The 12,745-nt window shown below is 36.4% G+C and overlaps 1 protein-coding gene across 5 annotated transcripts in view; it reads right to left on the minus strand.

Moving 5' to 3' along the window:
* NOL4 (nucleolar protein 4) overlaps positions 1-12,745 on the minus strand; it is a 187,580-nt gene that overhangs the window by 38,381 nt on the left and 136,454 nt on the right. For 4 of the 5 annotated variants that reach the window (XM_074550574.1, XM_074550570.1, XM_074550583.1 and 1 more), the window contains 2 exons: positions 10,093-10,272; positions 9,166-9,357 (listed from right to left, as the gene is read on the minus strand). In XM_074550574.1, coding sequence (XP_074406675.1) covers positions 9,166-9,357; positions 10,093-10,272 — 372 coding nt within the window. The remainder of the gene's footprint in view (positions 1-9,165; positions 9,358-10,092; positions 10,273-12,745) is intronic. The other variant, XM_074550577.1, reaches the window with a different exon arrangement.

Here is a 12,745-nt window from a genome sequence, read left to right on the forward strand (position 1 = left end):
AAAATTCCCAACCAGATTTAGCTGGTTTGGAATGTGCTTGGTGTTGTCTGAGGCACACCCTTCACAGCTCCATAAATAGTTATTTTCTGCTTTACATCTGCTTCACAGTGATGTAAAGCAGAAAATAACTATTCTGGAACTACCCATGTGTAAAACAAAAGAAAAGAAGAAATCCTGTAAATTAATCTACCAGAAGTAGCAAATCACAAGGCAGGATAACATTTTTGACATTTTGAACCAAGGACAGATAGAAAAGACGTGAAAATTTTAATATAACTCTCAGGTGAAGAGATGAATAAAACTTCAAAGGAATCTGGTGAACAGTGTAATACAGACCTTCTGAGAAGACTGCATGTCCATCACACAAAAGCAGTATACAGAATTGCTTTGTATTTACTTGGAAGCATGATACTGCTCGTGACTGCCCGAAGCAGGAGTCACATTTTGAACACACATCCGGTTTTGGTTTTTACATCTCCTCAGCTGACACACAGCTTACATCCAGCCTCTAACACAATGCAGGTGAAGAGCATTCTGATAAACTATGTAATGAAAACCTGCTAGATTGCATGTGCACATGGATGCCTTTGTTTATAACAATTTCTGAAGTGACTGACATTTAGGAAGTGGTTGGAATTCCTTCAGTAACCCATGGGAAATGACCAATCATCTCCAGTCCTCCCATATTTGAAACTATTTTGAGACCACCACAGAGCCTGTAGATGACAATGACAACAAAGCAACATGCACACTTAACCACCTTATTGGATATGCACTTTTGTACGCATTTGTGGGAAATAAAATTTTGTCCAAATTGGTTTGAACTTTTTATCCACTCATCCATTTTTCTCTTTCTGAAGAGTTTATAAATAATTGACAGATATACTTTTGAAAACTGCCTAATGGAAAATCAGATAAGTCAATACTTCTTTCTAGTCTAATAAGTGCTGTTTTGCCTTAAAGTATGTTAAACCTAATGAAGACCCTTTCATGACTTTGATGCTCCTTAGATCTGGGTATCAACAATCAAAGCATCTTACAACAAGCCTTTCTGGAGTTTCAGAGTAGTCCTGCAAGGTTGCTGAATTTTAGTAGTTGAAATCTGAAATCCTTGGCCTAGTTCATCTAGAAATTAGCTCTCTTGGTATAATCTCTGACTCTTTAATAAAGGAGAGACTAGCATGTTCAATATGCTGTAAAATCTGCATTTTCATATAACAACTGTATGGAGCATCATGAAGTCGGCTGTTTAAAGTGAGGTACTATTGCAGTATCTTCATGTGAAACACCAAATTTTTTTTCTTCCATAGTGACATAATTCTTGTATTTCTGCACAGAATCTAAAAAACTTCTATGTTTTAATTTCTTATGTCAATTTTTGGCATAAATTTACTAATTATTGATATACTGCATAACTGATTGTATTTCAGTCTAAACCACTAGGAGCAGTATAGTCACTAAAAAGAATTTTGCAATTTACTCTGCATGCTGTCCCCCCGTGGTTAGAGATCCATTGTCCTCAAAATTACTCCCTTGGCATGTTTTTGAGATCCAGTATAAATAAAAGCCAAAGCTGTCATACAAAAGTTTGGTCTACATACTTTCACACTTTACATTGGTCTGGCTCAGTTCTGAAAAAACACAGCTATGTTTAGTAAGATAATGGGCACACATGTACCCCTGATGAAATGCCAGACACCATAAGCTGATGTGTGCATAAATACTACCTTCTAGTTTAGGCCAATTAACACTGAAAATTACATCTTTCAGTATAACACAGTTGGAAGCACATAAACATGCAAGCTACTTCATTTTCTTCACAGACACAATATAATAATATTACTTCTAATATAAATCATAGAGTCACAGAATCATTTAGGTTGGAAAAGACCTGTAAAATCATTGAGTCCAACCATTAAAACAGCACTCCCAATTTCCCCCAAGTGCTGTGTCCATATTTCTTTTAAACACCTCCAGGGACAGCAACTCCACCATTTCTCTGGACAGTCTATTCCAATGCTTCACCTTCAAATGAAGGAATTTTTCCTAATAGCCAATCTAAATCTGCCCCGGCACAAGTTGAAGCCATTTCTCCTACTCCTATTGTTTGCTACTTTTGGGAGATTAATATAAATGTGAGAACAACGAAGTATTTTAACTATTACTCAAACTTAGGGAAAAAAATGGTTTAAAATTTTTCAAAGTGACTTGGCATCCAAAATTGAAGATGAATGCCTAAAATACCTCACTGACAATAACTACATTTTTCCAAAGGTACCACCAGGCACTTCTTTGCATATTGGGCTCCCAAAAATTAAATACTCCCTAGTGCTCTCCTGCATGTCAGCTTTCTCCTCAGGTATTGCAAGACCAATTCATTCCCAAAATTAAATACTACAAATATGCCACAATTCTTTCATAATAAATTATTAAGATCTAACACTGTGTCCTAAAATGCTCAACATATTTGTAACAGTGTTCATTATCTAAATAGCACTTTTTCATAGAAAACATGCAAAATAGATTACAAGACAGGGAAGACATGATCTTCAAATAAGAGTGTTCAATCAGAACAATGCATTGAAATGTATAACAGAACTGTCGTGCACAGCAGAATAGCAAAGGACTCAGAAACCCTTTTAAAGAGTATTTTTGAATTTAAAGACTGAATGAAGTACAGCACTGCACCATGTTAGATGAACTTTTATAGTGGTCACAAACTGGAAGAGGGTAGATTTAGATTAGATATTGGGAAGAAATTCCTTGCTGTGAGGGGGGTGAGGCACTGGATTGGGTTGCCTAAAAAAGCTGTGGATGCTCCATTCCTGGAAGTGTTCAAGGTCAGGTTGGGTGGGGCTTTGAGCAACCTCCTCTAGTGAAAGAAAGGTGTCCCTGCCCATGGAAGTGGGGTTGGAGCTAGATGAATTGTAAAGTCACTTCCAACCGAAACCATTTTGTAATTCTATGATTTGTTAGTACAGAATAGTGGAATATGAACAACTGGACTGGCATTTCAATGCCTCTAGCCCTACATTTCAGTTGGATTTGATATATTTTGCTCAGTATCATGGTCTTGTGATAAATACCCTGTTGTTAGAAGACTCAATGAAATAGCTAGAAATATTTTCTTAAATTGCGGAAGAGGCTTTTTGAAACATCTAGTGATGTTCAAATCACTTTTTAACATTTTCAGCTTTGAAATACATTGAATTGAAACATTGCACCTTGATTACGATGACACCTAAATAAATCCAAGTATATCTTAACAAATCCATATTTCTGTCGAAAAGTTTAGCAAATGACTCTTTCCAATCAACCACCATGCTGCTGTTGCTGCTGCTATGCCCACATATGGGACCACTTGGGCCCACATATGGGACCAAGTCTGGCTCTGCTTATTTGAGCAATTTCAGCAGGGCTAGTGGAAATTTTAAACTACTTAAGTGAGCAACAGTAAGAATATTCATCTGACTTTATTTACATAAAACAGAAGTATTTTTTCAAAAGTAGTCATCCAGGCTTCTTTTTTTGTTTAATTGTTGACTTATGAGACACCTGGGGATGAACCTTTCCAGACTGGTTCATCTAAGTGCTTCACTGACTGCTGAGGGAGCCAAAGTCACCTAATTTCTCTAACAAACCTAGGCACTATTATCGCTATCTAAGATTGTTCTGGTATTTCAGAGTGACAGAGAACTCCAGGAATCATCCTGCTGACCAAACTCCTTCAGAGTCAGGTGAGGATTGTATTGAACACTGATTGCACTTTACTAGCAAAACTTCAGAGGAATTAGGAAAACTGAGTATGATTTAACATTATTTACTGTTTCCCCTAAAATAATACACTGAGTTGGCTTCCTATCCTTAAACCATTGGCACAGGCCAGTTAACCAATAACACTGCACCAAGAGCTCTTAATCTAAGTCAGAATCATAGTATCAAAACCCACTAAAATATTTCCTTTTTTTTGTTCTGATTTCAAGCTTACAGGTAAACAGATTAAACATTCTTTCAACCTATTCTTTGTTTTTCAATAAAATTTTGATTTTGTTCTATATCAGAGCTTACTGCTATTTCAGAGGGGATTACTTTTATGCTAAATTCAACAAAAAATTGAAATAAATGTCAAAATTTGGTTCCTATATTTTCCTCTTCCACAGGATGTAGAAGACTAAGTCCTATCAGGTTAGTAGGTATTTTTCACTTTTAGTTTTAATCCTATTTTTCCAAATACCATGCCTTTTTTGAGCTAACTTCTTCATATTATGCAAGGCTAAGGGAAAAAGTGTTACATCTTCAACTCCTCACTTTTCCAAAATTGCCTATACTTTGAAAAGTCATTAAAAAGCAAAAGTTATCTGGGGAAGATTTAGTAGGAAGTTCTTAAAAATCACAGAAGTATTCACTTAACTGTTCTGTGGTGAAAAAAAAGAACAGCATATCTATGAGCCTTAGAAAAACTGATCCTAGAATATTTTTTCAAGACTATATTAGATTTAATGGTAAAAGTCAAATTTTATGAGAGAGTAGCTTTGGCCTATTTCAATCAAGTTGCCCATCAGACTTAAATAAGTTAGCCACTACCAAAAAAGGGAGAGATGCTTAGAAAGGGAAGTGCCCAAATGACAGAGTTTGCGTATAATACAAAGCAACAACTCTATTAGTATTTTTAACTTCATGTAACTGTTATTGTGATAATTTTCTTAATGCTTCCCAGCTTGTTAATCAATTAGACATGCATCCCTGAATCCACAGATCCTCATTTTCCTGAAAATACTTAAGACCTTTCCAGATATAAAAGCTTGGAGGACTGAAAACCCCTGCAAGAGCAGCTGGACTTTTCAGCACTAAATTCAATAATCATTGAAAGATTCCTCTTTCTAAAACTAAAAAGCAGAACCTAGACACCTAACCCAAGTAGCTTTAATGAGGCAGCTTTTGGAAAACATCCCCTTTCTGGAAACCAGTTGCCACCGAAGTTGCTCAGTCTCAGTACGGACATATGACAAGCCACTAGACACATTCAAAACACCTTGATTAACATGAGCAAAGTAGCAAATTGTTAAAACACCGCCCTCAGACAACTGGCACAACCAAGTGACAGCAGCAGTGAAAGATACAGAGCATAGTTAGTTGTTCTTGAGGCTGGCAATAGGACAGAAGGAGCTGGGATGAGCAACACTGGGGCCTGGATCAGGAACTGTCTTTGGGTACAGTGTGACTCCTCTCCCACACATCAAAACTTGTCTTTGGACAATGAAACGCATTTATGACTAGCCTTTTCTCTCCAACACAAAACGCTTTGCTCTTTGATACTATTGTTTTCTATTACAGTAGTATTTAGAAGGAGGGTTTCCTTTTTCTTAAAAATAAAGGAAGGATCTCTTAGTGAATGATAAAATCTTGTTCTTGCATTGGGATGCTCGCAGAAAAAATAGCATATCTGTGAAAAAGATACTGTAAGACACACTTTCAAATTGAATGCAGTGAGATTGATTATAGGAGATTGTGAAGATTGGAAGAAGCAAAGAATAGTAAGAAAATATAACTATTAAGACAATTGAACCTCATTTGATTATTTCTAGTATCTAAAGTTTTTCTGGACTATATCTAAATAAATGCACAGTACATATCTCCAGCATCTGTCTACTAATCCTTTTTAATTGGCAAATCTTTTTCACAGAGGCTGGGACAAGTCTAAACAAAGGATTTGAAAAACAGTGAAACAGGCCATCTTAATATTGCAGGGAGAAATTTTCTCCTGCATACCCTACAGAGGTCACAAAACACCTAACATATATACAGGAATTCTCGTTGATATCAGTCCTTGAAACTGAGGAAGTAATTTCTTTCTTTTGTTTTTGGGCTAATGAAGAGAAAAATAATTAATTCCTTTAAGAATATAAAAAACTTTTAAGTTCTCAAAGCAATACAGCACAATGCAGGCAGAAGCACAACCTAGAAATCCCATCAAAAAGCCAGTGATTTTGGTATCTGATAGACTTCCCTCCCAAGGAAAGCTTCTGAGCAAGATTGTGGAATTCAGTAAGAGAACATTCTCAAGAGTCCATTAGCAAGAGACGGCGGGAAGAGAAAAAAATCTTATGATTCATGAGAAAAACTGAGTGCCTTATTGAGGTATGAACTTGTGTCAGAATGAAAACTGCACAGCTACATCTGCACAGTCAAATGGGCAGAGCTTTTCCAGTGCAGAAAGGGAGCTTCTCAAAGGCATATTTGTAACAAGAAGCTATGCAAGCTGCCTGAGAGTCCACAGACAGCTATCTGTCACAAAGAGAAGCAGAATAACTACAAGTAATCTCTTAAACATAATAATACTAAGAATCATGTTAATTAACAATATGAACACTCATGAGACTGAGCCTTTTTTATTGCCTCAAAGCTAGAACTGGCCTGTTATGCAGCAAGAACTGTCATTGGGATTACAGGCAGCAAATAACTGACAGAATCAGGCTCCAGGCTTGCTTTTTCATCTTTTTCATGCAGTTTTACACTAATTTAACACAGTGTTTACATTTTCTCTTCACTTTCCAGTATGACACTGTAGATAACTGCAAGGTTCCACACCCAGTCTGAACTGTCATATGCCATAAAAGAGAATATTCTCTTTTTCTCATGCAACTAGATGGTCAAAATGTAGCATTTTTGAACCTGAACAAAATAAAAAACTTGTATTTAACATGTGTATAGCAAAAGACATCTCCTGTGGAGGTTATTATCTGACACCCTATTTCATATAACAATGGTACTGGTACAGCTGCTGAGCAGATCATTATTCTGGTTTGCTGTATTTGAGGGTAGCCCCTTATTCAAAACACCATTGTGTCCCTTCATGATTGTTTTGAACTAATGTTATTATCCAGAAAAAAATATTCTTCTCCATTACCAAGATAGTAAGGACGTTTAATCAAGTAGTCAAATGCCTCTGTCCATGGTAACATTTTTAAAAATGTCTGTAATCAAGAGATGATGATACAGTAACTTAGAAACCAAAAAATAATTTAAAAATCCAAAGGGAAACACACTAAATTTCAGAATTATTCAAGACATACACATAAAATGCTGCTTATTCTCTTAGGAAGCTGATGGGAGCTCTTCCAGAGACTTTGGACAGTCTTTGGCTTGTATTCCTACCTGCAAACAGGGACAGAGGACAAATATCCCTTCAGGCCCAAGAGGGCTGCAGTCTTTGGCATGTGTTCCATTGCCTTGTCACTTCCATTCATGGGCAAAAAGTCAATGTTTTAGAGGGTGATTTGTTTGTTTTAAAGGACATAAAGCCCATCATAAACCGTTATTATAAAACCAGGAAATCTTTCTGAGCTACAAAAATTGCCTATCAGGATCATATTCCCAATAAACTCTGCTCCTTTTCCCCTTCCAGGAAAAATTTGATCCTGCAACCTTTGTTCATATAAAAGTAACATCTGCAAATGTGCACTGAAGTCAATCCAACCCAGGTCTCATGGATTAGACTGCAGCCCCTTCTTCATATTGCAAAACAGTTGCACAAATCTTTCAGATTACAAAAAAATGAGCCAGTTTACATAACTGCTCATCAGCATGAAAAATGATGGTAATAAGGCCATAAATTGGAACAGAGAGGAGACTTGCTAGAACTGGCTAATTTTGTGAGTATTTTCAATTGAAAGTAAAGCTAAATAAAATATTTGTCTTCATGAAAGCTGAAATTTATGTTGGTCAATTATTGTCAGTGAGTAGATGCAATTTAATGCTACTTAGTATATTGTAGGAAATATTTATTTTCTATCTGTCCTTTTTTGTTTTGGTTTGGTTTTTTTTGTTAGGGCTAAACAATCTGCCATGTACACCACCAGTCAATCTTTGGCACTTCTGGCTGTACAGATGTCCTATATTCTACCTTTCTTCATCTGAGCTTCCATTGTTCAGAAATGGTGTTATCCCAATGTTTCAAATAATAAAACCATGCCGTTGATTTGAATCCAAAACACACACAAAAATTTAGTTTCTGTCTTTGCTTTTGATGTTATCAAATAGTGGTCTTACCCTACAAATAAGCTTGATATTTTGTTCTTAAAACTGTCAGCTACCATCTTAAACAACATATGGTACTCATAAATATTCTGTAAAAAACTGCAGGAAAGAGAAAGACAGAGAGAAAGAGAAAAACAGTAAAATGCAATCATCTCCAATGATTTTAATGTAATCAATGGGTTTGCAGATGATTCATTTAAAAAATGGTATGTTTAATCACTAAATGATATCTATTTTTAATAATGAGGTGGTTTTGTGGTCATCTTAAGGCCAGAGAGGTAGCTAAGACATTAAACACAAGGTGTGTAGCTATCTAGTTTCTTATGACTTTCCTCCATTTTGGAAATACAAATGTTTTCTAGAGATAATGAAGCTGCCAGTTAATAAGAAGACTTTATTAACCCATTTTTGTGCTACTGAGTAATATTAAAATAACAATGTCTGAAAACACTGTCAGTTGTATACCATTATAATCTTCATGAGATTTGGTTCAATTATAACTACTAAACCATTGGAATGCTCAAATTGTAAGTTTGACCAAACATGTTTGGTTTACAACCATTAAACATGCTTTGCACACCTATATATCAACTGAAAGTTTTCAAAGGAGTGACTTTCACTGATCAGCAATTGGCTAAGGTGTACAAGAAAACACCCAAAGCCAAAGCCATTGCCACTATGATGTTACTACACTGGGCATTTTCTTGAGGGTCAGTTTTACAGAGCTCACTGGAATCCAGCTAGCAGAGGCATTTTAGAGAAAAATCCATCTTACAGCAAGACTTTTCTGGGCAAAATCTGTCACTATAACTTAAAGCAAGAAATAAGTCACTGTATAGTCCATAGTTCAGTTTCCCTCCTTATGCCTTGCTTTGCTCTTCTTTTTCTACAGATCCATATTAGTTCATTTTGTGAACTCTACTGTCTTATAGCACTTTTAAATTGAGGGGAATAAATTCAGGAAGAATGAAGGAGGGAAAAAAAGAAATCTCTGACCTGGTATTACCAAAAAAAAAAAGAAAAACCAAACAAAAAAATAAAGACGCTAAGATGAAAACAAAATAGTGCCATGGATTTACATATGGGGTTTTGATGGAAACTAGGGCTGGGTTTTAAGTCAAAACTCACCATCTCAAAACCACTTCTTTTCATCCGCCTGCAGGACTTGAGGTAAGTACGTATGCGTTTTCTGGCACGCTCTTGATACTCAGGGAATTGTCGCCTGCATGAGTCAATGATAGCCTGGATCTTTTCTTTGGGCTGCTTAGAGATTGGGACCATTCGGTCCAAGTTTTCATCTACAAACAGCCTGACAAACATCTGTTGGCAAGAGGGAGACAGAGGAGATGGGTTTGGAGGGCAGCTCTCTTCTCTTCCTAGCTTCCTGGCTTGATTACTGATAGGAAGACAGTTTTTGTTTTCTATCCACTGAAGAGCTTTGTAACGGGAAGCCAGAAATATAAAGCAAACAGTTCTTTAAAGGGTTATTTGGGGTGGGGGTGGGTTGGGTTTTAAAAAATAGACAAGAAAAGAAAAGTCTATAGGATACAGAACTTGTGAGATAAACCAGAACAGACTGTGAAAATAGGCACTACTTAAGTTTCATTATTAACAATAAGCTGTGATTGCTAATCATTTTATTGAACTGACTCACATTTTTTTCTTTGTTTGAACAATTGCTTGTGTTTTCATGCATAATTATATACATTGAGAAAGCAATAGAGAACAGCTGACCACCAGAATGGTCTCCTGACAAAACTAGCTACAGCCTCTTTCCATTCAATGGGTGAACATGCACATCCACACAGCCACACACATGGTCACACATGCACATAGAGAACAAAGCTTTGTTTTCCTCTCTGGTAAAGATGGCACTCTGCCTCAAAATTCTAAATGAAACACAGCAAATCTGTCGTCTGTTGGCAAGAGTTTAATGTGCATTAAAATAATAATTGAAATAAATCCCGCAAATTAATGTGCCTTGTCAGACTTACCCAAAAACAACAATGCAAAGGGAACAGAAGAAGTAAACAAGGTGAGTGCAAGAAGGCTTACATTAAAAGCTTTCAGTCGCTCAGCTTCTACCCCATCTGATTCATTAACCTTCTCAGGATCCTCTTGCTCATCATGGTCATCCTCATCCTCATCTCCTCGATTCAGAGACAGATCTTCAGCACCTCTGCCTACACTCTCATTCTTGCCAGAGTCATAGCTTGAATAGCTATGTGCAGGGGACTGAAAATAGAGAAAAAGAATATGCTTGCAAAAATTCTCAGCAAAAATAAGGTCTTACTTATCAAAAAATTCTCAGTAAATATTTCAAGAATTCCATGAATTCTTTTTATACTTTGTTCAACAGAAAGCACTCCTAATCTTTCCAAGAGCAAACAATGCACAATTATAATAATTTCAGTGCTTTAAAAAATGTGACTGACTGCAAATTCAGTAAATCTATTAACAAATTAATTACCCATGATAACTACAGTTAATATGAAATCTTTGCCATACAGCCTTGTGTAAGTACTACCTACAGAAGTTTCTTATAAGTACTAACTTTTTTGTATTAATCAAAATGTAAATAAAGGATAGTTGATTTGAACAAAACTCCAAAGAATTAAAATTTAAACATTTCAAGGCAAAGAGGATTCATGTAGGAAATACTGTTATTCATCCAATGAATATTAAATATTATCAAGAGATGCAAAAATTTATTCAAAATAAGGATATGATTATGTCTTAGTTTCACTTGCAAAACCCCAGAATGAATTAGAGATATGTAGGTTTACTTTTGAATGCTCTCTGAGAATCATGTTATAAAACCATTTCCTCTTTGAAAACCAGCATTCAGAACTTTCCCCTGAGCAGAAATTCATTTTGTTGGATGAAACAGATGACCATCTCAATAAAGTGTATCCACTTGTAGGACCAAAAAATTTCCAATTACCAAAAGTTAATACAGTGCATTTTCCCTTGCAATATCAAGTCCTCAGCTGCCTGTTCCTACTGCATACACTTCAAACTGCAGACCATAAAAAAGCATCAGTAACAGAAAGCCTTCCACAACTTAACATTCTACAACATAAAACTTAAAGATCAAAGCTTTTCCCCAGCCACACAAACATATCAGACAGTATCTTCACCAGAGTCATCAGATTCACATTTAGGTCAATCAGAGCAAAATTTTATTTCTATATCTTAATGCTGTAATATTTCAATATTTTTCTCTCTTGCTTCAAAGCATTCTGTAGTCTGAATCAGGTGCCACATGACAAATTTCACACACACACACTTTTTTTAGATGCCTCCTCCCTTAATGTCAGCAAAAGTCAGGAGCATAATCCTTCAAATAAAAATACATTTCAAATGGCAAGCCTTGAACCACATTCCAAGCTTCCTAAAATTATCTTTATTTCAGGGTATTTCACCAGTCAGAGAATTTATCTGGACAGTGAGGTAGAAGGGAAGGAAAAACAAAATCATTCATCCGTAAGATATATTATTTTGCCTTATAGTCTTACTTCAGCTTCTTTTTTTTCCTTCTCCTGTTTTCGTTTCCATCTTTGATCCTCTGTACAGAGTGTTTTAGAGTCACTTGCCTTGCCTTAACAGCACTCATATTCCAAGCCTTCCTTTTTTCTATATCCTCCCAGACTATATTCTCACAGTACTCATCCCCTGGAGTTCCAGTTTTTAATCCCTAATGCTCCTAATATGAGAATTTGCAGTCTCTCTCATCCCCTTCCCTGAATCTCTTCACTCTCTGGATCACTCTTCATTCCCTAGACCCTTACAGCAGATATAGGAAGAGTGAGAAAACATGAGAACAAACCAGAAGAGCTGTCCTGGGGATAAAAACAGCTTCAACAAGTAGCAAGCTCAGCACCACTTCTTCTGGGGCAAGGAACTAGCCAGGGTTAAAGATGGCAGATGCAAGATGGCATGGGAAGATAAGGCTTGCAAGAGCAGCAAAAAACAAAACTCCAGTTCTTGATATACTGATAGCTTGTCTTGTGAAGATGCAGAGTATCTACATTGCTGCCCAGTCAGGTAAGTTCAGGTTCCATCCTAAAGGAGGTGATGGCTGTGTTTTATCAGAGTGTTTAGCATGTGTGAGCAAAAATGTTTAAACTGGCCAATGGCTACCAGAAGGCCAACAGCTGAGCCTGGTAGCCTGTAACAAAGGAAAGAGTCATTTCCCTTAAACCTAAAGAGATTATCAAAAGACATGTTTTTTAAAAAAAGAAAGTTACAATGAGTTAATTGCTACTTTTGTACAGTGCTATGCAGTAGCAGATCTGACCTATGCTGCAAGACTTGTTCTTCTGCAGTTCTTTGTTTCACCCATCACTACAGCTCTATAGCATGCAGAAGGCTTTGACATAATCAAAAAGCCATTTCATGTGCTAGGCACCACACAAAGCATAGAAGCTGCTGCCCTAAAGAAACCTACTAACTGAAATCCTTGTTGTGCAGACACTTGATCTCACATGTGTCATTTCATCAGACTAAATCCAATTAGACTACTTGTGTGCACAAAGTTAAACGGATGCAAAACTGATTTCAGTATGTACATATGTTTCGGCTGGAAGCCAAGATCATAAATTATGCACCAGCATTGAGGTTTCCTTTTGTGAAGGAAACAAATTCAGGTCAAAATGGCTTAAGTATATCTTTTAAAAATGCAACAGTCGGGATGATTTTTTTGTTT

This window comes from Zonotrichia albicollis, chromosome 1 (assembly GCF_047830755.1).
Source record: "Zonotrichia albicollis isolate bZonAlb1 chromosome 1, bZonAlb1.hap1, whole genome shotgun sequence".
NCBI classification, from domain to species: Eukaryota; Metazoa; Chordata; class Aves; order Passeriformes; family Passerellidae; genus Zonotrichia; species Zonotrichia albicollis.